The following is a 24201-nucleotide window of genomic DNA, read 5'->3' on the forward strand; positions in this document are numbered from 1 at the left end:
ACTTCCGCCCTCCCCGCGCTTCCGGCGCAGGCGCCGCGCGGGAAAGCGGCGGTTGCCATGGCAACGGGCCCGCGGCCTGGCCGGAGCTGAGGGGGCGCTGAGGTGGGGGGGGGGAGGAGGGGCCCGGTCACCCCCCCAAGGCTTTGTCACCCCCCCCAGGGTCCTGTCACCCCCCCAGGGTCCTGTCACCTCCCCCCAGGCTTTGTCACCCCCCCCCAAGGCCTTGTCACCCCCCCTAGGCTTTGTCACCCCCCATTTGGGCCCTGTCACCCCCCCTCCAGGGCCTTGTCCCCCCCCTCAGGGCCCTGTCACCCTCCCCCCCGGCTTTGTCACCCCCCCAGGGCTCTGTCCCTCCCCCCCCAGGGCCCTGTCACCCCCCCCTTGGGCTTTGTCACCACCCCCCCCCCCCGGGTCCTATAACCCCCCCCAGGCTTTGTCACCCCCCCCAGGCTTTGTCACTCCCCTCAGGGCCCTGTCACCCCCCCCTTCAGGCCCTGTCACCCCCCCCAGGCTCTGTCACCCCCCCCCCAGGGCCTTGTCACCCCCCAGGCTTTGTCACCCCCTTCCAGGGTCCTGTCACCCCCCCAGGCTTTGTCCCCAGTGCCACCTCCAGCCCCCAGCAGGTACCTGGGGGGGCGTGGGGGTGCCCTGCTCAGGGAGGTGCTGGGATACGGGGGGGGGCTTTTGGTGGGGGATTGGGGGTCCCAGCTGAATTCTGGAACATTCCTAATGGTTTCCCTGGTTCCTTCCAGAACAATTCCGCTTCGCCTCCCACCTCCGGACCTGGCCCAAGGCGTAGAGGTGAAGCTGCCCCCCCCACGTCTGATGTCCCCAGGAACTTTCTGGGCCACCCCCGACCCCAAATCCCCGCCTAATGCCTCCCTCAGGTCCTAATCTCGGTGTGGGCGCGCTGCTGCCTGCCCCCGCCGCGGGGCTTTGCTCTGCCCCCATCGCCTCCGAGCACAAATTGGCCCCGAGACCTCAATTAGGGGAGCCCCAGACGGGGCCAAATGAGCAGGGGAGCCCCAAATTAGCAGGGGAGCCCCAAAAGGAGCCTCAAATTAGCAGGGGAGCCCCAAACGGAGCCCCACGTTAGCAGGGGAGCCCCAAACAGAGCCCCAAAAGGAGCCCCAAATTAGCAGGGGAGCCCCAAAAGGAGCCAAATTAACAGGGGAGCCCCAAACAGAGCCCCAATTTAGCAGGGGAGCCCCAAACAGAGCCCCAAATTAGCAGGGCAGCCGCAAACGGAGCCCCAACAGGAGCCCCAGATTAGCAGGGGAGCCCCAAATGGAGCCAAATTAGCAGGGGAGCCCCAAACAGAGCCCCAAATGGAGCCCCAAATCAGCAGGAAAGCCCCAAACAGAGCCAAATTAGCAGGGGAACCCCAAATGGAGCCAAATTAGCAGGGGAGCCCCAAACAGAGCCAAATTAGCAGGGGAGCCCCAAATGGAGCCCCACATTAGGAGGGGAGCCCCAAATGGGGCCAAATTAGAAGGGGAGCCTCAAATGGAGTCCCAAATTAGCAGGGGACCCCCAAATTATCCGGGCTTTCGCTATCCTGGGAGGCACCAGATTAGGGATTTTTTGCCAGAATTTTCCCCTTGCTCCTTTCTCTCTGTTTTCCTTCTCGCTGTGGCCTTGGAGCAACAAGACACGAGTTCCTCCAATCCTTGGGTAGGGAAGAACACTCTCCTTCTCCATAAAAAACCCGAAATAAACCACCAGCAGCGTTCCCACGGGGGCTGCACCTCTCCCACTGTCTGAATTTGCTGATTTTGGACTCTGGGGACGATTTTGCTGCGAGAATCTGGGAAAAGGGCAAGGAGCCACATTTGGGTTCGTTAAACGCGACGTTTCCCTGGGTCTTTGTGTATTTATAATTAGTTAAACGGCGCGTGGGGCTTTGTCAGTCAGTCACTCACCTCTTATTCAAACAGAAATCTTGGTTCAGATCACATCTTTACATTTCAGGTGATGGAGAGCCTGGAAAAAAGCGGTTAATGCACGAGAGAGACCAAAAATCCTGTCCAAAAACAAAAGCTGGTGCTGGATCTCGCCTGCTGAGCACAGGCTGTAGGAAACAGTGAGAAAATACAGGACCTGTGTGCTCCAGGGATTAAAAAAGACTCACCCGTGTGCCTCAGGTGGGACTTTATGAACAGGGGATAACAACATAAAAAGGGGAAAACTGCATAAAAAGGGGATAACTGCATAAAAAGAGGTTAACAGTATAAAAAGGGGTTACAAAGACACGAGAAATACAGGTTCAGGTTGCTCAGAGTGCTGGATTTGCTGGCACCCCAAAGCCTGCAGGGCCTTTTGCCTCGCTTTTGGGGCATTTCGGCTTCGTTTCGCCTCAGGTTTCTTGCTCAGAGCCTCGGGAGCAGAGATTTGGGTGAGCTGAGGTCACAGCCGGTGCTTTTTCTTGGTCCTCTCCCTGCAGGATGGATGCAGCAGAGAAGAGGGTCCGTACGTTTGCACGAGTCAAACCAACGGCCGATTTTGCTCAAGACATGATCAAGTTTGGGCCAGACAACAAGGTAGAGAAAAAGAAATGGCGGGTGTGAAAGGTTTGGAGTTTGATTTCAGTTTTGCTGATAAAAACACAGAATTCCTCCGTTCCTTGGTGCTTTTTGGTTCACGGTTTCCTTGTTCCTCTGTGCTGACAGAGCCTCGGGGTTTTCTATCAGTACCTTTGGCAAACCCACTTCTTGTAGTGCAATCACTAAAGAAAATCCTATAAAGGACCAGGACCTTGATCCCTGAGGAATCCCAGCTCATCCTTAGGGGTCCCCTTGTGGTGGAGGCCGTTTCTCTTCCCCATCCACACCTTCCTGACTTCACCCCACAATCCTTGTGTTAACACCAACCCAAGAATTGCCCTGGCCCACCTCTGAAAGCCAAACGGATGAACCTTTCTTCCTTTTTTTGGGCCTCCTGCTGCCAGAAAATACCAGCAGGAGCAGTAAAAGCAGTCACAATATTTTGTGTTCCACCTTCTGCTTACCTGCAGCTCTCCAGTGGGTGGGTTTTTTTAGATGCTAACTGCTGGAACTCTTCACAACTGCTGAAATTAACCTTTTGTTTCTTGTTTTGGGGGGGTTCAGAGCATAGATATTTACATCAAAAAAGACGCCAGGAAAGGAGTTGTGAATAACAGACAGACCGACTGGTCCTTCAGGCTGGACGGGGTCCTCCACAACACCTCCCAGGAGCTGGCCTATGAGACTGTGGCCGAGAAGTTGGTGTCTGATGCCCTGCTGGGCTATAACGGTGATTTCTTCCTGTTTTGACTCTTTTGATGGCGAGGGGAGGGTTGGTCTGAGGGAGATTGAAAGATTCCCTCCTGGGTTTATTTCATTTTGATTCTTTTCCAGGCACGATCATGTGCTACGGGCAGACAGGGGCTGGTAAAACCTACACGATGACGGGAGCGACGGCCGAGTACAAGCATCGAGGAATCATACCCCGAGCTATCCAGCAGGTACTGAGCATCCTGACGGGAAAAGAGCCTAGAAGAAGTAATAAAAGCATCACTTCTGTCAGCTTTCTGCTGCTCATAAAACCGTTTTAACACTGGATATGTTTTATTTGGTTTCCACTGCTCCTTTTTTTTTTTAATTTTATCTCAGTGATGGTCATTAAGGAGCTAAAGGATCCCATAACACACAGTAGTGGTGGGATTTCAGAGCATCGGGAGCGTGTTGGGTAGCTCGCTGCTTCCTGAATGTCAGAAGAATGTAAGAAGAAACCTTCAAGGCTCTCAAAAAACATCATTCTGAGGAATCCTACTAAAAACATGGACTTGGCCCTGTCAGCCCGCAGGCAGCCACGGTTCAGAATTAGCCGTAGATGAGCTCAGAGCTGTTTGAGAAGTCCCAAACAGCTCCTCTGAAAAGCCATAAACATTTCTGCTCGTGAACGAGGCCTGCCACCGCCGTCCTTTCTTCTTTCTGCAGGTCTTCAAAGCGATTGCGCGCTCGGTCGACTCCTTCATCACCGTGCGGGTCTCCTACCTGGAGATCTACAACGAGACCTTGTGCGACCTGCTGGCCACCACCACAAACAGCGGGACCGGCGACGTGCAGATGGCTGTGGTGGACTGCCCGCGGGGTGTTTACGTCAAGGGTTTGTCTCTACACTCCGTCAGCCACGAGGAGGATGCTCTCAATCTCCTTTTCGAGGCAAGCCAAGCAAATATTTCAATTCTCTCGGTGGCTTGGCTGAGGGGAGAGGCAGTACAGCAAGGAGCGGGTGGCCAGGAGTGCCGGAGGGAGCTTCAGCCCTCTTTGTTCTCTCTCTGCTGTGTGGGAGAGCTGGTAACTCCTTGCAGTCCATGCTCTTGCAAGGAAATAATCCGTGGCAGAGAGATTCTGGAAGATCTCTGTGGAGAAACCCAGGTTTTAGGGTATGTGAGAACAAGACAGGTGATGGAGGAGATAAATTAGGGGTGAGGCCACGGAAAGCAGCAGCGCTGGGGATTCCAGGCAGCACTGAAATAGTTGTAGCCACAGATTTTGTCTTCATTTCGCAAGGTTTGCCTGAAATGCCAGCTGCCTCACCAGCCCCTTCAGCAGACCGAGGTGCTGAGCAGTTGAAACGACCTCTGTCCATTACCCTGGTCACCTCACGCTGCCTTAACACAAAGCGTGGGGTATTTGGGATCCGTTTCGACCCCCCCAGCCAACCTACACTGGAATTCCTTCCTGAAAAACTCCCCTACCTGTCCTGGCTAAGTCAGAGCTCCAAGAAAAGAGTCTTAGCACTGACATCTCTGGCAGATGGGGTGGTCACAGCACAGGCAGTGTGTGTCAGATTTTACAGCAGGGCTGCTCACACCGTGCTGTCTTTGTGAAGGAGGCTTATTCGGTTGTGGCTGCATCCTTCTTTTACCTGCGGGTGCTTTAATTTGTAAGGAAAACGTGAATAAATCGTTGGTGCTGTTGGCAGGAAGGGTGTCCTTACCAGGAGCCCTCTGGTGTCCTTAAAATCCTTGATTTGCCTTTTTACTGATGGGACTGGTGTCCTAAGCTAGCCCCTGTGACTCCCAGGAGCTCCCATTTTCCTCCTAAAGAGTAGCCGGATGGTGAAAATGAGCCTTGAAAGTGGAAATACAGAGAATACATCTGGTAAGAGGCACAATTATGGCACAATTATTATGATTATTAACCAACCGTGCTGTGAAATGCCTTTTGAGTGAGAAAGTGACACAAATACCCTGCGCTCCTGCACTGGAGGCTCTAACCACGTGAACAACAGTCTGCAGAATGAAGATTGAACCACTGTTTGTTTACCTGTGTGGATTTCCAATTTCCCTTTTGCAGGAGCTTTAAAATATTGTCTTCAATTCTGACTCCCTTTACAGGGTGAGACCAACCGAGTAATAGCAGAGCACTCACTGAGTAAGAATTCCTCCAGATCCCATTGCATCTTTACTATCTACATCGAGGTAAGAGCTCCAGCAGTTATTCCGGGGGCTCAAATGACTGAGGATCTTTGTGTGGCTGGTTTTTACTCTTCAGCTTTGCCTACAGCGAAGCACAGCCCATGCTCTTTTCCCCCTCAGTCTCGTTGCAGAGCTTTCTCAGACGTCAGATGCATTAATTCCAAGATCAACCTAATCGACCTGGCAGGCTCAGAGAGACTGAGCAAGACCGGGGTGAGTAGTGGAAGAAATATTTGGTGGACGTGGTGGAGAGGCTGGTAATCAACACGTTGGAGGTGAAATTTGAGGGTTTTCCACAACAGAATTCGGCCTGTGATAAATAGCAGAGGCTGTGACAAATTCTAAGTCACATTAATGCACGGGAGAGTGCCCAGATGTTGGCAGCTGCTGGATACCTTTGCCAAGTCCCCGTGGACGTGAGTCCCATCCTGCGTGTGCCTCCCAACCTGATCCAGGTTCAGTTGGTTTATCTGACCCTCAGTTTATCCATCTATCAGTTCTCCACCAAGGAAAAGGCCAGAGCCATTCGCTCTTAGGACAAAGAACTTGTGCTTTTCCTCTTCATTCCCTGAGTGTCAGTGCAAATCTCACTTCTGGTCACAGCAGGAAACTCTTGAAACTTTCTCCGAGCATTAGATCTCAACAGCTGAAACCTTCACAGGTCCCGTGTAGTGATCAGAGCAGGGTCCTGTGACAAATGCATACTCTCCTGTTGTGAAGGACAGCTAGCAGTCCTGGGAGACTCATAAGGGAAAACTGAAGTCTCTAAAAACTTGTTTTCAGGCTGAGGGGAGCTCTAGATGAGAAATGTTTGATCTGGATTAGATCCCTGTCCTCACGCTTTGGGTCTTGGTTCCAGTCTGAAGGGCAGGTTCTGAAGGAAGCCAGCTACATTAACAAGTCTCTGTCGTTCCTCGAGCAAATCGTCATCGCCCTGGCTGACCCGAAGAGGGACCACATCCCCTTCCGACAGAGCAAGCTCACTCACGTCCTCAAGGACTCGCTGGGTAAGAGCTGTGGGGTAAACAGCCCCAAAGAAAACCCGTAGAAAATCGTGTTTCAGGGAGCCTATCAGCTGTTCAAACCCTTCTAAACACATGGAACTAATCGTTGTTCAAAGGACGCCTGGTTTTCCTCATCAAAAAAAGCAGCAGGCACAGACAGTACAAAGGCCAGGCTGATCAGGCCAACAGAAATTCGCTGAACTTCCCTCAGCTGGAACGGTTGAAAAACTAGCCAGCACAAAAATGCAGCACGTTACAAACCTCTCCAGCTGCTGCTCCTTTAGCATCGGGCTCCAGATGAGAAACCCGAAGCTGAGGTGGGTCCGGAACGTGCAGGAAAGGCTGAGGAGAAAGCAGCTGAAGACAGGCTGCAGGCATTTGTGTGGAGGAACCGAAGTCATCAAAACTCAGAGGGATGTTTGATGTACTCATAGATCATTCTGTTCCACCAGATGGGAACTTCAGAGGGGCAGTTCCCGACTGGCCACGTTCTTTGTTGCTGCTTTTTCTGTTTTTCAGTCAGCACGTAACCTAATATTTTCCAGAAAAGGGAAGAACAGCAACCAAATGATATTCTTTGCCTTTTTTTTTTTTTTTCTTTTCTATTGTTCCAGGAGGGAAATGCAATACTGTCCTAGTGGCGAATATCTGCGGGGAAGCTTTGCACGTAGAAGAGACTGTAAGTTGAACTGATTTCTGCAGAATTACAGCCTTGTTCCTGCTGCTGCTGCAATTGCATCAGCCCTGACTGCGTTCAGAGAGTAGTCTCTGGAGGGCTGTGGCTGGAGTCCCGGAGAAACATCCTGTCTAATTCTTCAGAAACATTGGATAGAGCTCATCTTATCTCAGAGGCTCAGAGAACAGATTGATCTCACCAGTCTGCTTTGTGATGCGGAGTGGTGACCGGCCTGGTTTACAGCAGGCCCCAAAATTTGAGATCGAAGCACACTGGACAGTGTTAATTGTTATTGTTGGCTCAGATCTACAAGTGTGTTTTGAATGGTAAATTGTGTAATGAAATTGATGGAATTGTAGCAGGTCACATCAAATCGGAGCTGGCTTTCAGCTGGTTTGGGAGGCTGGAACCAGAGCCATGAAAGATTAAAATGGGTGAAAGCCTAAGTGGATCGTCTTAGCCATATTTGTGACACTGAGCAGGGAAACACCTTGCTCTATGCCAAGGAACTTTTGCATAGCCAAACAAATGCAAACACAGGCAGCTGCTACGCAGTGGTGTTCGAGGCAGTGTTGTGTTTGTCAGCTCCCACTTGTGATAGCATCTAGAAATGGGGAATTGCAAGGAAACGGGATGATTTTCAGGCTGCAGGGGCTTATTCCCGAGAGATCACATTGCAGGAACTAAGCCTGGAAGCCATCGATCCGTGATTTGGAGGTGTTAGGACGTGTTATTTTGCTCAGAACTGTGTGTGTGTGGGGGGATGTTTTCGAGATCACAGCTCTTTCACACAAAGAGCCGTCCACATGCAGGACAGAAAGCACAAGGAGATGGTCTGAAGCTGGCTCATCACACAGAAACCAGTGAGCACTGGAGGATACACTCCTGGAATCATGAACCCTGTAATTCCCCGTGTAGTTAAATGGTTTTGCTTTTCTGTGTGCTGGGATCTGATCTGATTTAATAGTAAGGGATTATGAAAATGAAATCCTCACCGATATCCCTTTCAGTTACTGTTTAACAAAAAAAAACAAACCACGTGTTTTTCAGTTGTCTTCTCTTCGTTTTGCTACCAGAATGAAATGGATCACGACAGAGCCAGTCATCAATGTGACGTGTGACCCGGAGGTATGGAGAGAGCAGCGTTATTCCTGCTCCTGCTGGTAAAATGATATTCCTGCCACAATTCCAGGCAAAAAAAAAAATAAAGCAATTGATGGCAGTGTTTTAGATGTCCTGAGTGCGCTTCCACAGCTGAAAGGGAGCTGGCAGCAGTCAAAGCTGAATGAATTACTGGTAGCCCCAAGAAGAAGTTTAGAATTATTGGATCCGTGACACGTGGGGTGTGTGAGAGCCCTGCTGCTCTTCACGGCCTGATCTCACTGGTGAGCAGCGAAGCAGCTGGGGAGTTTCCTCCAACAGCTTCCAGAAGAAGCTGGGAGCTGTGCAAAAAGCTGTCATTTCCTCTCCAGTCCCTTCGTTTTCGTTGGGAGGTGTGGAGTGGGAAAGAGAAACCAACATGTGTTTAAGGAAGCTGTTGTGCTTTGATGCTCCAACAGGCCCCTAAAGCAGCTCAGTGTCTGGTTTGCACCAGATCCCAACGGATTTGGGTACTCCCACCTTTCTGGACACACATTCTGAATCGCCAGCGCTTATTTTATTTTCAATAACAGCATTTAGTTACTCGCTCACCTTTTTTTGTTTTCCTGCTAGGAGACAGTGAGGGCTTTGGAGAAGGAGATCGTTCTTCTGAAGCAAGAACTGGCAATGCACAACAACCTGGTGAGGAACTGGCTGCACCATCTTACACGGCACCTAGTTAAGGCTTTGCCATAACCATCATTTTGCAGAGTCACCACCTCCTGTAGATGCCTGGTTTCTTTTTTTTTGACTTGTGAGGCCCTCCTCTTGTTTGGTTGAAACACGAGAGGGAACGCATTGCTTTCAGCATGCTCCCAAGTCCCATGTTTTATTAACTCTGATGACGAGAAGTTACAATCAGAAATTAAGCTCAAGGCTTCCCTGGGCACAGCAGGTGTTTGCCAGACTAGTACTTGCTGTGCTTTTTTTAAATTTATCAATACTTATTCACCTTTTCTCTCAGGCAAATCGATCTTTGGTGACTTACGACCCTCTGACTGATGTCCAGATAGCAGAGATTAAGTCTCAGATCCACAAATACCTGCAAGGAGCCATCGATGAAATTGAGGTAAATAGCTTTTTAAGCAGAGAAAGACTTGGATACTGCTTCCATCCCGTTTTATCCCAGGGCAGGATCAATGAAAATGTCTTCTGAAGAGCTGTCTTTAACCCCAAATCTTTGTTTTCATACAATTTTTGCTTTTTTTGGAAGCCTGTGATGGTTTTACTCAGGTAAAACCTTGCCGTGTAAACCCACTACAAAGCTCGAGGAGACTTTTCCTCTGTCATGAAACCCTTTGAATTGGTTTGTGCATTACTTCTATAAATAAGTAACGTCAAAAATTTGCCCTGTCAACATCATACGAAATCTTTTGCGAGGTGTGTTGCCAAAATACGTTCGATCTCTTAGGGACAGGTTTGTTAGGACAGTTTCACAGCCTGGAAGTACCAGTCGACAGCAAAATGATTGCCAAAAGAACCAGCTGAAGTCCCCCATGCACAAATATTTCTGTGGGGGCAAACAAGAAAACAACCCCATGCAGTACAGGCTTGGGGAAGGCTCTGGGTGCCCACAGAAAAGGCCCTGGGGTGCTGTCTGTGAGGTGATGGGACTTGGTAGGCCAAGTTGATGGTTGGACTTAATGATCTTGAAGGTTTTTTTCCCACCTAAATGATTTTGTGATTCGAAATGAAGCAGCTTGAGACCTTCCCTCTCATTTCATGTCATCGTTACCCTCTCCTGCTCAGTTACACCCTCCCCATTACTTGTCTGCCTGTGTCTTGGCTCCTGGTCTCTAAAGCAGAGACAGTGACAAGGCTCAACTGATTTGGTGTCGTGGCTGAGAGGGCTGCAGAGAGTGCTCTGGCAGTCCTAAGTAGACAGTCTTGGAGGGTAAAGAAAAGAGAAGTGACAGAATCTGCAAAGTCAGTGGATGCCATCTGTGTAATTTATAAAATTATTGTAAAAAATTAATTATCTGGCTGGCTGGGCACTCCGTGGAGCCTACCTATCTAGGTCTGGCTCTAAATCTAGGCCTATCAGCTTCCTCTCTCCCTAAAAACCTCCTCAGAGTGAGCAAGGTGTCAGCCTCCAGCCAAGTACAGGGTAAAGGTAACTCCCCGTGAGTGTTGATAGCCACCAGCTGGAAAGCAAAACCCTCATGGGCTGAAATATTTGAATCAGTAGCTGATCATGGCCTGGAAATGCTTACTTTTGTCTTCACTGTATGCATCTCTTCCTCAGATAACGAATGTCAGGCAAGTCCAGGAGGTATTTAAGCAATTCAAGCTGATTGTAAGGTAAGATATTCCCTCCCCACGCCAGCATCTAAAGGCCATCAGTGTGTATGTATTTATATTTAAAGGGGAGAAAGTGTGAAAGTGCCTGTTGGGAAATGTCACGGTGGGTGCTGAAAGCTGTGCTTTGGGCTGAACGAGGGAAGGTGAGTGGCAGGCTGGAAGAAAAAATGAGGACAGGCAGTTCCCATGATACGAAACACAAAAGGATGAAGAGGTATGAGGGTGTCATCAGACCGGGCAGTCAGGATTTTCAGGGACCCAGGAGCAAAATGGTAAAAATCTTGCCCAATAATTGTCATTTTTTAACTTGTGACTCCTTTTATTGTGCCAAAGCGCTGGCCTTTTTTTTTTTTTTTTTTTTCCTTTAACTCGCAGGTTCTCTAGCAATCTTCAATCTCTTATAGTGTGCTTCACCTGCTCTCTTTCAGTGGAGAAAAATCACCATTTAATAATAAGTAGATTAGAATAAGATTAGATATTAAAGTGATATAACTGAACAGATGCGATATTATTCGATCCGGACCATTGAGAGGTTAAGCTCAGTATTTAAACAGATATCAAAAAACTTCCATAGCTGTGAGGCCTGAAAGGACATAAGAGAAAAAAAAAAAAAAGGATGAGGGGAATGGAAAAGGTTCCAACACCACGGGAAGAGTGGAAAGAGCAGAATGGGGTGTTTGGAAGTGAGATCTCGGATAAAAGATGTTTTCTTTGGAGATGTGATGTTGGCAGGTATTGCAGGTTTTGCCATATGAAATAATCCTCTGGGAACACGAAGGTAAAGGGCTGCTTTCTCCCCTAGGGAACAGGAACACGAAGTGGAAGCCAGATTACGAAGCAAATATGCTCTGATAGACAAAAATGACTTTGCTACTATTGCTGCTGCTCAGAAGGTAATTCCCGGTGCTCGGGCCTTGCCCAGAACCCATTTCAGAATTACTTCTTTGCTGCTGAACCCCGAATTGCCTCAGGTTCTGACCTTCTCCCTGTTGAAATCTAAAGCTCAGAAATATTAACGTGATGAGCGGGCCAGGAAACTCACACAGAACAGAGGGGCACCAATTAACAGGGAGTTTAATTCCTGGCAGCAGGGCGTTAGGCCCGCTATCTGAACAGAATAATTGAGAACATGGTAATGAAGCAAATACAAATTAATAGAAGGAGGTGACCTGCCTGGCAGCCAGGTGGCTGTAAAAGGCAGGGTCAGATCCCTTGCCTGTGCTGAGCTCCTCCTTTTAATCCTTACAATTTCCGCAGCAAAGTGAACGCTAAAAACCAGAAATCTCTAAACCAGAAATGATGTGAACTCCGACCTGTGGTTATAACCTGTTTTTCCTTGCTCGTTTCCATCTGTGAAATATTTTCTCTCTGCAGTGGTCGTTTCCTCGCCTTGCTTTTCCCAGTCAAGCAGAGAAAAATAATCATTATCGGCTCCGCAGAGTCATGCACTCGTCCTGTGGTTCAACTGTAGATGCTTTGAATATTTTGGAAGACAGGCGAAAGGGAAAAGGCACGTTATTTGCATAACAGCAAAACAGATGGTCTCTAGCAGGCCTCTTCAAGTCTTTATTTAAAGACCTGGAAACCAAAACCAAACCCTAATACGAGCGGATTTTAATGCTCAGTGCCCCCTTCTGTATTATGGTTGAGGCAATTTGAGAGGTCCTGCAGGAAATGTGATTCTCTTCCGTGTCCCCCTTCCCTGAATGAAGACTTCTGAGGATGCTTTTCCTTTGCATTGACGCCGTGGTGCTGTAGGAGTTTGCTGTTTGTGTTTTAATCTGGGATGTTACCAGTCAAACCCTGGGAGCGCTGTCTGAATTACTCAGGGTTCAGAACTGTCTAAAATCGGGAGGGAAAATTTACAGTAAAAGCTTGAGCTTGGTTTTGTGACCCTGGACCCAAGCTATTCTCTCCCCGAGTAGCTGAAATACTCAGCATATTAATTTAAGGATAATTTAAGGATTTTTGTTCGTGCTTCATTTTTATAGAGGTGTTTCCCTGCAGTCCTTGGTAGTGAACAAAGATTTTGGGATTCGGTTGTGTGACAAGATGAAGGGGGTGTGGGCTGTACAGCGTGGTTTGGTCATCTACAAAGCTCACGCCTCCTGCTCTGTCTTTTATTTCTCCTCTTTCCAGGCAGGAGTGGTCGATGTGGATCGCCACTTCTTGGGGAAACAGCACAGACGGGAATTGGGGACTAGAACGACGCCGATTTCACCCAAACCTGATGGGAAGAAGAAGAAATCCGGGAAGGGCAGCGAGCACTCCAAGTGAGTGAAGCAGGCAGGCAGCTCTCCCTTTTCTTTGCCATCAGGAGCCGCGTTAAACCTGCAGGTTTCCTTTAAAGTGCTTGGTGCAGTGAGGTCCCCTGAGAGAGAAGGGGGAACGTGCAGCCGATGCAGAGCAGAGAAAGACCCTTGCTTTGATTCCAGTTCCCTGTTTAGGAAGAAATCACCCTGCCTCCTCTTTTTCCCCCCCATGTCAGGAAGGAAGAAACTAGGAGCTACGTTTCTGGGAGAGAGCTGGAAGCTCCTTTACTATCCAAAAGCCAGGTAACGATTCCCATCAAGGATTTGGACGTGAAGGAGAGAGCAAGGAGCGAGGATACAACCAATATTGACACGCAGCCCTCGAAGCCAGCCTCTGCAGAAGGTTCCCAGCGGCCCAGGTAAGCTGTCCCTGTGAAGGGAATGTAACTCATTTCCCAGTTTTTAGTGGGTGCATTGCATTTCCCCAGTACAATTCCCTTTTTCAAGGTAAAGAGGAGAGATTCAGAGAGCTTCCTTGCTTGGGTGGTGACACAGCAGGGTTTTTATGGACACCAGTGGACCAAAAATGCTGGTGGCTTCCCCACCTGCCCTGAGCTCTGCCAGTTGCTCTGTTAAGTGATCTCTGCTGACCAAGAGTCAGTTCCTCGTTCAAATGTGATTTTTTTTCCCCTCTCTCTGTATATTTTAGAGCCAATATTCCTGTATTTACACTCCAAGCATGCCTGCAGGTTTTACCTTCTGCCACTGAGCTATCCCAGTTCACTCCATCACCACCTGGTCCCCTGTGAAAGTCGCAGCACTCCTCACCCCTCGGGCAGAGGCGCCTCGTGAGCAGCCACAAAACCCCAGACACTCGTAAAAAAGGGTCAATATCCGCGTGAGGTCACGGCAGGAAATGCCGTAGCAAGAGAGAATTGTGGAGAGGGGCCCAAAATGCAGCAGCGTGCCGGTTATCTGCTGGTACAGCGACCAGAACTTAGCACAGGAGGGCAGCACTGAATTGCATTTCCTCCTGGATGGTGTAGACGGGGTAAAAAACACTCAGGGTGCCAAGACCACGGGCTCGATGCGCTCATCAGCGTGCTGCTGCTCAATCCCAGGAGCTCCACCAGGACCCACAGCACGGGACACCACTTTTCCCTTCATCATTTCCACCCCTCTGTCGTTGCTGAGCTCTCAGGCCATGAGTGAAGCAGCTCGGAAGTCTTACGAGCGCCTCCGTGGCCGTGCTGTACCCGAATTTACTCCTGAAGCACCTCGCTGTGGTACTGCCTTCCTCCGTGCCCTCTGCTCGCCTGGCAGTATTCCTCCCAAATCCAGCGGGACTGACACGTGCCAAGGGCTTTGTTTGGCAGACGTGGCCGCTCTGTGCTGGGAATCCAGCAGGAAAAGAGCAAAAAAAAAAAAAAAATCCTTAACACTATTAGCTATTTTTTCTGAAAATTCAAACCCTTAGAGATCCTCTTTCCAGGGAAAATTCAATTCTGAGACATCTCCTAAGGAATCCTTCCTTCTGGGAGCAATGCAGAGGGCAAAAAGGGGCAGGGGGCTGTCGTGGGGAGGGCACCAGGGTGCAGCCAGCACGGCACGAGCCCTCGCTCTTTGAATTTTTGTTGCAGCTCCCCTCCGTCGAAGCCGGCGGCGTTTGAGCAGTTCAAGGAGGAGTGTGGAAGGGAGATCAACCGGATCTTTAAGGAGAACAAAAGCATCCTCCTCGCCAGGAAGAAGAGGAGCTGTACGGTAGCCCGGAGGATCAACTTCATCAAGCAGGAGATGGAGGACATCAAAAAAGCTCTGGAGGCCCAGAGGCAGGAGCGGTGGCAGCAGGGTAAGTCGCTGCCCGGGAAGAGTCTGACACGAAGAAGGAGCCCCCGGTTGCAGCGCGGTTTTGCTGGAGGATAACTCGGTTCTGTGACACCACAGCCAAAACTGTGGCTGGGGAAACAAGGAGGAGGGAGAGAAAAGGGAATGGCCAACAGCAAGGAGGCCCTGCCTAGTGAATGACGGCCTGGGAGGCAGCCCCAAGGGATTGCAGAGCTGCTGGTTTCCATTTCCCTTCTCGAAGAGCAGCTTTGAGCACTGTGCTCTGTCCATAGCCCCTTCCCTCAGGGCCAGCAGGATGCGGAGCTCCTTTGGCTTCATGATGAGCAGCATCAGCTTGAATCCGTATCAGAGGGAGGCTTTTTCTTCTCACAGACTCACTGCTTTTTTTTTTTTGGGCCTCTTTCTGATGACATCTACCAACTGTGGGTGCTGGCAACCACAAGGACAAACTGATTTGAGGGAAGCTGACAACGCGAGATGTTTATCCTAGAGAAGCAGCGTTGGCTCAGTGGTCTTTTTAGCAGCCTTTTGTCCCCCAAACCCTCACCACAGCTGCCCAGGGTGGTTTTTTTCCAGCAGGAGCCAGGAAAGCCCTAAGCAATGCCCTATTTGTGCATCCTTCCGTGGGTCCCAATCCCTCCTCTTTGTCTGCACGTGTCCCATCTCACGTGGGACTGAACCCTGAGTGATTCCAAGCACAGCGACTGCTCCGTGGCCCTCTCCACCCGCGCGAGAAACCTTTGATTCCTTTCCCTACCCTCCAGGGGAGTACGTCGACGAGATGGGACACCTCATAATCGACGAGAAGGAGTTTTTACTCATCATGAAGATGAAGGACCTGAAGGAGGAGTACCGGGCGGCTTACGCTGAGCTGCAGGACCTGAAGGCAGAGATCCAGTACTGCCAGCACCTGGTGGACCAGTGTCGGAACAAACTCATCGCAGGTACGAGTTTCTGAGCAGCCTCGGGCTCAGCTGGGGTGTGTGAGGGCAGCTCGGCACCGAAACACTTCCCAGCCGTGCTGCCAAGCCCCCGTCGTGCTCTGTTGTGGTTTCCCTTTCTGCCTTCCAGCCTTTCTCTTTTTTTTTTTTTTATTGACGATTCTTGTGGTTTCTTTGTGGCGTAATCCTGAGCTTCGGCGGATTCTCTCTCGCAGATAACGCCACGCTGTCCCCTGCTCCCTGGGCACATCCCAACAGTGACCGTGCAGGAACTTGGCCACGGGTTTTTCTCTTAGCTCTGGCTTTGGCTTCTGCCAGCTGCCTGTGGCATCCCGGAGCAAAGAGATCTCGGAGCTGAAACCAGGGTGAAAAAATCAGCAATATTCATCGTGTCCACGGTGCCTGTGTTCCTGGCTCCCGTGCCACGACGCGTTAATCAGGACAAATTTCCTGCAGCACCTGCTGTGGGTTATCAGCAGCTATTACGGGCTGGAAAGCGCCTGTGCTCCTTTAGCATTTGGGATTGAAATGTGACCCCGAAACGTCCCGGCAGCTCCAAATCTCCTGCTCCAAGCTCCCAGCGGGTGGGGAGGATGGCTGCGGGACGCAGGAGCACTGCCATCTCGTGGCCGTTCCCCTCTCGGGTGCACAAGCCCAGGGGACTGTCCCCACGTCCTGGCCACCTCCTGGGTCTGCCGACCTCATTAACTGTCTTTATTGCCCCCCTGTCCTAATTAACGAATTTTTCCAGTAGATTGAAACAGAAGAGCTCGGAGCACCCATGGCCTTGCGTGATTTTGTGAGCAGGGAGCCCGAGGAAACCCAGCCTCGCCTCTGGTGGCTGCAAACTCGTTCACTGCCCCCTGTTTTTTTTTTGCCTTGCAGAGTTTGAGATCTGGTACAGCGAGTCCTTCCTCATCCCCAGCTACGTGCAGAAAGCTCTCAAGCCCGGTGGCAACATCAGGCCTGGGATGATTCCCATCGACAGAGTCACGCGCCTGGTGAGTCTCGCCGCGCGGCGAGGGCGCAGCTCAGCCCCCGGGAGGAGGAAAAGAGGAGGAGGAGGAGGGCATTTTGGGGCAGCTCTGCCTTTTTTCTCCGAGCAGAGTGGCTGGCAGCGAAACGCCGGCCGACGGGACGCAGAGAGCAGCTGGCTGCTTGCTCCCACCTTAGCTTTATTGCAAAGAGGCCAAAATAGGGCACGGTGCTCGCAGCGCCCGCTCGTCTGCTGACTCTCCGCGAGCAGGCACGGTGCCCAGAGGTGCTGGGGGTGCTCGGGAGGCTGGCAGTTGGGATCTGTGATGGTTACAGCCAGGCTTTTGTGCTTCGTGTTGTGGCAACTGGTGCGTGGCCAGCCCTCTGGTTAGCAACCGCCGCTTGGGGGAATCCATCAGCTCTTGTTCCTGACAGTGGGCGTTTCTCTCGAGTTTCTTACTTACCAGAGCTTCTTCTCTGCATTATTTCCCTCCAAAGTCCTTCCAGGTTTGTTAAATATCAGCCCCAGAGCCTTAATGCTGTTCCGTAGGGCTTCCACCCTGCTGGCACCAAGAAGGGGAGCGTGGCGAGGAGAGAAATCCCCTCCTGGCCGCGAGGGGCAAGTCCTCTGTGCCACACCACGTCTCCGTCACTGCTGCCTAGCCCCAGAAGCGTCGGGGTTGGGAAAAGAGAGGAGCAAAGAGGAGCAAAGAGCACCTGCAGGCGGGTTGGGAAGGAGTGGAAGGAGGGTGTGAGCTGCCTGACCCCTGCCCTAGGTGCACGGCCCCGTTTCTAACCCACGTGCGCTGCGGGACTGGAGCTCCCTAGAAAGAAAACCGAAACTGAGACCTTTCGTTTCTCGGTGTCTGATCGTTTGGACCCTAAATCTCGGTTCAGCATTTTCTTTCCTGCCTTTCTAGGAAGGCGCGTGAAGAGCTTCAAGGCTGGTGGCAGACAGGTTCTCCCTCTCCTCCGGAGCGAATTCCCTTGGGGCTACGACTAACAAACGTGACGTAGGAAAAAAAACAAAAGCAGAGTTTGGTTTTAAGCGGGATGCTGCGATGTGCCAGGCTGGAAGGCTGCAGACACTGACCCTATAAAGAGAACAGAAAAAAAAAATAAAAAAAAAAATAAAAAAACAACACCAACCCAAAACTGACCCCAACCCCGCTGGGTAATGGGGTCAGCAGATGACGTTACAGGCAGGAATCTTCAGGCAGGGAACCAACAGCGACCCTGTAGTGCTGCTCTGTGCAGGTTTCTCATTTTCCTTTCCCAGCTGCAGCCTCCCCCTCACCACCACTGACCCCATAGCGGGTCCGTGAGGGCACCAGCACCTTCCTCTGGGGGTTTCATTCCAACTCTGAGCCACTTTCTCCTTCTCCAGGCTGATTCTTCATTTATTTTCTAATGCACTGCTCCACGGTGCTCACCTTTTACTCTTGGCTCGAGTCCTTTACCTTTTATCACCCCAGATTTTCACTGTCACCTTCTCCAGGCTGCTCATTGAGGGAAGGTAACCAAAGGAAGCCAGAGCTATCCTCAAATCTGCCATGAAAACACCACCAGATAGCTGGCTGCCGTCTTAAAAACCCGTGTTTCCATCCCAGCTGAGCTCTGCTTCTCCACAACGTGTGGTTTTTGCATGGATCGGGGTCTCTCTTTCTCCCTGGCAGGAGGAGGACGAGCAGGAGAGATTTGAGCGGCTGCAGGAGCTGGAGCTGCCGGCCGGCCCGGAATCGGCCTCGTTCTACAAGGCAAAAATGAAGCAAGACCAGAGGGTGAGCTCAGCCGGGCCCAGCTCCTGCCCGGTTTGCTGGGATGCTGGATTAATTCTGCAGCTAATTCTAAGCTCCTGGAGACGTTTTTCCCCTCTGCTTGATGTAGAGACCCCATCCCGTGCTGGTCTCTTCTGCTTTAAAGCGATCCCAGCACTTCTCACCTCTCCTCCCTTCCTGGTGGCCAGGGCCGTGTCATGAATTTGGGTTTTTACTGGTAGCTCTGCTCTGAAAGCAGCATTTTGTTAATCACTTCTTGTTTTTTTTTTTTTTTCTCGCCAGCACACCTACGCCAGAGCCATGTCGTCCCTCGGGCAAATGCAGAAGAAGCCCGGGCACATCGCAGCTGCCAGGAGCAAAGCCCCGAGGTCTCTGCTTGTCACCTAGCTCGGCCTCGGGCTGGAAGCTGGCAGGCAGCTCAGAAAACCCCCCAAATTCCTCCCCGTGATCGGTTTCTCCAAAATAAACGGTGGGAGATCGAAACAAGCAGCTTGCTTTCGTGCTGCTCCAGTTACTGGAAACAAGGTGGGGTGTTCCACCAGCCCCTGCAGGACGAGGTTTCAGGGCAGAGAGGTTTCACAGCTCCTTCTGCCCTCCCTCCTGGTGTAGGGTGGCGTTTGCCCGGTGCTTTCCGGGGAGGCGATTCTGCTCCAGGGTGAGATCAGCTGGAAAGCTCGGGGAGTTTGTGCTGCTGTCATCTTTGAGGGCCCGCTGGGCGGAGGTCCTCCTGCTCGCGGCACCTCCTCGGGGTTTCCGCTGCTTAGGATAAGGAATAAAACTCAGTGAGCTGCTCCCCCCGTGGCCCCAAATCTGGGAGAAAAAATAAATAAATAGGGACATCTCCATTTTTAGGCATTGGGAAGGTTGTGAGGCTCCCACCCCCAATGATGCGGGGAGGTTTGCACCGCACCCCGAAGGCACGCGGGTGTCTCGGGGTGCTGCAGCAGCCTCATCTTTCCAGGAGCCCTCCCCAGGGTTTGTAAAATCAATGAAATAAAAGGATTTTTGAAAGGGCAAGACCGTTTGGGGGTAATTTTGAGGTGTTTATCTCTGGAATGTGGCCTGGCCGCCAGCAGGACCAGGGCCACGTGTCTCCCTTCAAGGAGGGGGCTCAGGGTGGGTATGGGGCGGGGGGTCTGGGGTTGCCAGGGTCCCGGGTGTGATCCTGGGGTCATTCTGGGCTCTGAATTTGGGGTTTCCAGATGTCCTTGGGAGTCCCAGTGTCCTGGAACTGATCCCAAGGGATGCTGCTTGTCCCAGGGGGTGCTGGTAATCCTGGGGAGGTGCCGGTGTCCCGGGGCTGATTTGGGGGATCCCAGATATCCCTGGGGACCCCAGTGTCCTGGTGCCAATCCCACGGGGTGCTGGTGATCTTGGGGGTCCCGATGATCCTGGGGGGCTCCCGGTCGTCCTTGGGGGTCCCAGCATCCCGGTATGGATCCTGGAAGATGCTGCTTGTCCCAGGGAGTGTTGGTGATCCTGGGGAGGTGCCGGTGTCCCGGGGCTGATTTGGGGGATCCCAGATATCCTTGGGGACCCCAGTGTCCTGGTAGCAATCCCAGGGGGTGCCAGTGATCCTGGGGGTCCTGATGATCCTGGGGGGGAGTCCCAGCTGTCCTTGGGGGTCCCAATGTCCTGGAACTGATCCCAAGGGATGCTGCTTGTCCCAGGGGGTGCTGGTGATCCTGGGGAGGTGCCGGTGTCCTGGGGCTGATTTTGGGGGATCCCAGATATCCTTGGGGACCCCAGTGTCCTGGTGCTGATCCCACAGGGTGCTGGTGATCCTGGGGGTCCCGGTTGTCCTTGGTGGTCCCAATGTCCTGGAACTGATCCCAAGGGGTGCTGGTGATCCTGGGGAGGTGCCGGTGTCCCGGGGCTGATTTTGGGGGATCCCAGATATCCTTGGGGACCCCAGCGTCCCGGTCCCAATCCCTGGGATCCCGCTGATCCTGGGGGGCTCCCGTTTTTCCTTGGGCACCCCAACATCCCGCTACGGATCCCTGGGATCGCGCTGCTCCCGGAGGGGGATTTAGGGGGGGGCTCCTCCCGCTTCTCCCCATCCCAGCACCTCTCGTAGCGCTCCGATGAGAACCAAAATCACCCCCAGTACCCCCAGTACCACCAGTACCCCCAGTACCACCAGCACCAGCGGCGTCGCGGCGGTGCTGGCGGCAGAGGAGAAGAAGGAGGAGGAGGAGGAGCCGGGGCGGACTCGGCGCTGTGCTGGGCGGGCAGGGCCAGGGCCAGGGGCTGCGAGCGGATGGCGGGGCCCCAACGGAGGCCGCTGAAGCTCGGGGCCCTGCGGACGATGTGAGGGGGGGGAAAGGAGGCGGCGGAGCCGAGCCCGAGCCCGAGCCTGAGCCTCCCCCCCCCAGGCCGGGCTCGGAGGGGGGCGGACAGCGGCCTCCCCGTCCGTCCCCCCCCCCCCTCCCCTTCTCCCTTCTTTCTCCTCTCAGCCCCGACGGCTTCAGCCCGACCATGGGGGACTTCTACGACCCGGAGCACCCCACCCCGGAGTAAGCGAGGGCAGCACCGGGGCTTGGGGGGGGGGAGCAGCACCGAGCCCCCCCCCCCTTTCCCCCTTGGGGCCGCCGCTTGCCGGCCCCGCGGCCCTGAGGCCTCGGCGGGCCCCGGGAGCGGTGGGGAAAGGGGAAAAAAACCAAAAAAACTCGAGGAAGGGAGGGGAGGAGGAAGGGAGAAGGGTGAAGGCTTCTTCTGCTTCGTCTCCCGGTGGTTGCTCGGTTCCCGGTGCTTTTTGTGCCCGCTTCGGAGCGGGGAAGGGGGGAGGCCGGGGTAGGCCGCGCATCCCCGGTCTTGCGTGAGCGCCGCGGCCGGGAGGCGGAGGGGGGAGGCCGGCAGCGGAGCGGAGCCCACGGAGGGGAGGAAGGGAAAAAAGGGGAAGGGCTCCGGCAACGCTGCCCTGCTCCCTACCGACCCCGGTTGGGCCGTGCGGGGGGTCCCAGGGTTTAGTTTGGTGGTGGAGGTGTGCCAGGGTGTTTTTATTTTTTGGCCCCTTTTTGGCTGTGGGTGTGTGGGGCAGCGCTTGGGATCCTCAGGGTGCTGCCCCTAAAGCTCTTTTCGCCCTCTCCTCGCTGTCTGGGGTTGTTTGGAGGTGAGGGGAGTGAGTCCCTGCCCCGTTTTCGGACAGAAAGGGCTCCGAAAGGAGGGGGAGCTCCTCATGGCCGGTGAATTGTGGCTCTCCCATCACGGGGCTTTCCCCTGACCCCCTCCACCACATCGTCCTGCTTTCCTTGCTGCCTGTGGAAGAGCTGCCCGTGGTGTTTTTCGCGTTGTATTATTATTATTTTTGTTGTTCTCGTTGCTTTGGACGCTGTCTTTGCATTTGTAGACGTCCCCCTCCCACCCCAAAGGATTCGGGGCTGCTCCGTAACCGGGACCGGCGGCCAGCTCGGGGCTGCGAGGAGGCAAACACCCGGCACGTAGCGGCCCCGTGCCGCTGCTGGAGCAGAATTGAAGCTAGAAACAGCCCCTTTGGAGCAAGGACAGCAGAGCAAACCTCCCGAGCGAGCGCCCCGAGCCGTGCGCTCGCCCGCCTGGAGCAGCCGGGGAGCTGTTTTCAGCTGCAGCGGGGCCTCGCGGAACGATGCCTGCGGTTTGAGCCTGCTAAAATTAGGGAGAGACGGAGGATTTGGTGCTGGGCCGGGCTAGGACTGCTGGCTGTAGTTGTTGAGGTTCTCTGGGATGTGTTTGCCTGCTGCGGGAGGGTTGTGTGGGACAAGGAGCGAGCCCTGGAGGTGGGCACCGTGCTCCTGCTTGTCCCGAGCTTTCCACCCCGTTGCTTTCAAATAGCTCCACTATCAGCCACCGAGTTCTAGCCTGGTGTAGGTATTTTGCGTTTTGGGCTAATTTAGAGTGAAATGAGTGCTGGTCCCCTGCCGAAACAGCCTCCGAGCGTGCAAACCGGGGCTGCGGGGAGAAGCCAGGGTGCTTTCTCCAACAGCTTTTATAAAAAAGCGCTCTGAACGAAACGGTCCCGCCGTGGTGGGACCTTGGTGAGGCCCCACGCTGAGGTGGATGGATCCAAAGAGCCCCAAATTCCTGTTTTCTGCTCGCGCCGTGGGCTTTTTGTCGCTTTGGGGCTTTTGTTTTTTGGCTTCCTGTAGGGATTTGGGTTCTGCCTGCTGCTTCTGCCCCCAGGATCGCTCTCGGTGCCTCCCAGCGCCTCGGCACAAGGCAGAAGGTGGGGATCGGAGCCTAAAATCCCAAACCCAGGTCCCCTGGTGTGTTGTCAGCAATGGGGGGATGTCAGCTTCTTTAAGGAAAAAGGCTTTTTAAGCCCCAAAACGCCTCTCTGATGAGCGAGGGCCTAACCCGGATTATTTTTCGGGTCTTGTTTCAGCTGGCAGGCCGGGCTCTGGGTTCGGAGCCCGAATTTGGGGCTTTTTATGGCTTTCCGGGCTCTTCTTCCCCAGGTTCTTCCGCAGCTTCCCCCCAGTGCTCTGCCGCTCCTCCCTCGGCCCAGCAGCAGCAGCTCCGCGGGATTCACAGCGTTCACCTTCGGAGGCGTTAGGAAAAGGGGAAAAAAAACCACCACCAGCACCAAAAAAAGGGCGTCGAGCAGTCGAGGGACCCGTGCCTTCACCAATTCGGAGCGGTTCGGGATGGAGTAATTAAGGCCGGAGCAATTAAGGCCGGAGAACAGAGCCGTCGGCGGCTGCAGGCTACCGGGCAGGAGCTTGTGATTTCCAAACAATTCCGGGAGCTTTAATCACCTGCGGGTAATTAATTGCTCCGTGCTGAGCCTGCAGGAACACCTAACACATAAACTCAGCGCCCCCAAGTCCTGGGGGCGAGGGGATGGCTCCAAAAAGAGGCCGAATACCCGGATTTTGGGTTGAGGAGGCTTTCAGAGAGCTTCCTCGCCGTGTTTTTTGCTTAATTCTCTCCCCGCGCGGCTCGACACTTGCCTTGGAGTGGCTCGGAGCGGGCTTCACGTGGCCACAGCACGAGGACGAGGACGTAACACGTGCCACCAGCCTTCGATCAACGCGGGCACGGAGCAAGCATCCAGGGCTCTGCTGTGTTTCTCTGCTGTCGCCGAGAAGTTTGGAGAAAACTGTTTTTTTTTGGTAGTTTTGGAGGGCGTTTGCTGGACCAGATTCGGTTTAATTCAATTTTTTCTCTTCCTCTGCCTCTCTGGAGGTGGTTTGGGCTCTCCAGAGGGTGCTCCTCTTCCTGCTGCTGCCTCTCCCCGGCACGTTTTACGCTTTTGGGATCGGCCCCAGGGCTCCAGGAGGAACGTGCCCGGAGGGCAGAGGCTGGGGCCGAAGAGAAACGCGGGTCAGGAGGCAAAAATTGATGGGAAATCCAGGTCAGGAGGCAAAAATTGATGGGAAATCGTAAAGGAGGAGGAGGAGGGGAGGAAGAGCCAAGCTTTGCAGCCGTGCCCGAGCAAACCCGCCGCGTGCTCCGTGCTCCAGAGCTTCCCACAGCAATTCCAGGAGTTTTTACGGGACGGAGAGCAGCAGGACACAGCTGCCTTAAAGCCTTGGGGCTCCAAATGCACCCGCAGAGGTTTCGCATCGAGATCCGAGCTCCAAAAAAACCCCGGAGCCTTGTGCTCCTGCTTCCTCTGGCAAAGAAGAGGAAGAGAAGGAGGAGGAGGAGGAGGAGGAGGAGGAGGGTGGGTGGAAGCCCCTGCTGGAGGAGCTGCCCCCAGGACCTGCCCCCCAGAGGAGGGGCCACCTTGCTTTTCCTTTTGTTGCTTTTTTTTTTTTTCCCCTTTTTCCCCTTTTCCCCTTCTTCCAGCACCCAGCCCCGAGTGCTGCCCAGGTGAGGTGGAGCCGCGATGACTGTAAGTGAGCGCAGGACTTTGCTGGGGG

At 53.2% G+C, this 24201-nt stretch overlaps 2 protein-coding genes across 4 annotated transcripts in view; both read left to right on the forward strand.

The window, feature by feature from the left end:
• Positions 1-45: 45 nt before the first annotated feature.
• On the forward strand, positions 46-18878 carry KIF9 (kinesin family member 9). 2 transcript variants are annotated; one of them, XM_032181990.1, is made up of 23 exons: positions 46-102; positions 753-801; positions 1972-2144; positions 2444-2540; positions 3108-3273; positions 3378-3484; positions 3960-4184; positions 5366-5449; positions 5567-5659; positions 6306-6453; positions 7065-7129; positions 8177-8254; positions 8840-8908; positions 9231-9335; positions 10512-10567; positions 11370-11460; positions 12707-12840; positions 13056-13238; positions 14460-14668; positions 15429-15608; positions 16491-16606; positions 18257-18361; positions 18641-18878. In XM_032181990.1, exons 4-23 carry the CDS (start codon positions 2445-2447, stop codon positions 18743-18745), a joined length of 2415 nt encoding a protein of 804 aa, XP_032037881.1. In that variant the 5' UTR covers positions 46-102; positions 753-801; positions 1972-2144; position 2444; the 3' UTR covers positions 18746-18878. The 2 variants fall into 2 exon arrangements, with proteins under 2 accessions (XP_032037881.1, XP_032037882.1); XM_032181991.1 differs by lacking the exons at positions 46-102; positions 753-801 and adding an exon at positions 1803-1836.
• Positions 18879-20613: 1735 nt separating this feature from the next.
• Positions 20614-24201, forward strand: part of SETD2 (SET domain containing 2, histone lysine methyltransferase) — a 50314-nt gene continuing 46726 nt past the window's right edge. For both annotated transcript variants that reach the window (XR_004252924.1, XM_032181940.1), the window contains exon 1: positions 20614-20874. Coding sequence is in view for 1 of the 2 variants with exons in the window: in XM_032181940.1 (XP_032037831.1) it covers positions 20837-20874 (38 nt within the window). In the remaining variant the exon portion in view is untranslated. The remainder of the gene's footprint in view (positions 20875-24201) is intronic.

This window comes from Aythya fuligula, chromosome 2, assembly GCF_009819795.1.
Source record: "Aythya fuligula isolate bAytFul2 chromosome 2, bAytFul2.pri, whole genome shotgun sequence".
In the NCBI taxonomy this organism is placed as follows: domain Eukaryota; kingdom Metazoa; phylum Chordata; class Aves; order Anseriformes; family Anatidae; genus Aythya; species Aythya fuligula.

Bases quoted from the DNA above. Each gene is read 5' to 3' on its own strand.
- KIF9 (XM_032181990.1), top strand. From the start codon at position 2,445: ATGGATGCAGCAGAGAAGAGGGTCCGTACGTTTGCACGAGTCAAACCA. The intron at 2,541-3,107 runs GTAGAGAAAAAG...GGGGGGGTTCAG, and splicing joins AGTTTGGGCCAGACAACAAG to AGCATAGATATTTACATCAA. The intron at 4,185-5,365 runs GCAAGCCAAGCA...CTCCCTTTACAG, and splicing joins CTCTCAATCTCCTTTTCGAG to GGTGAGACCAACCGAGTAAT.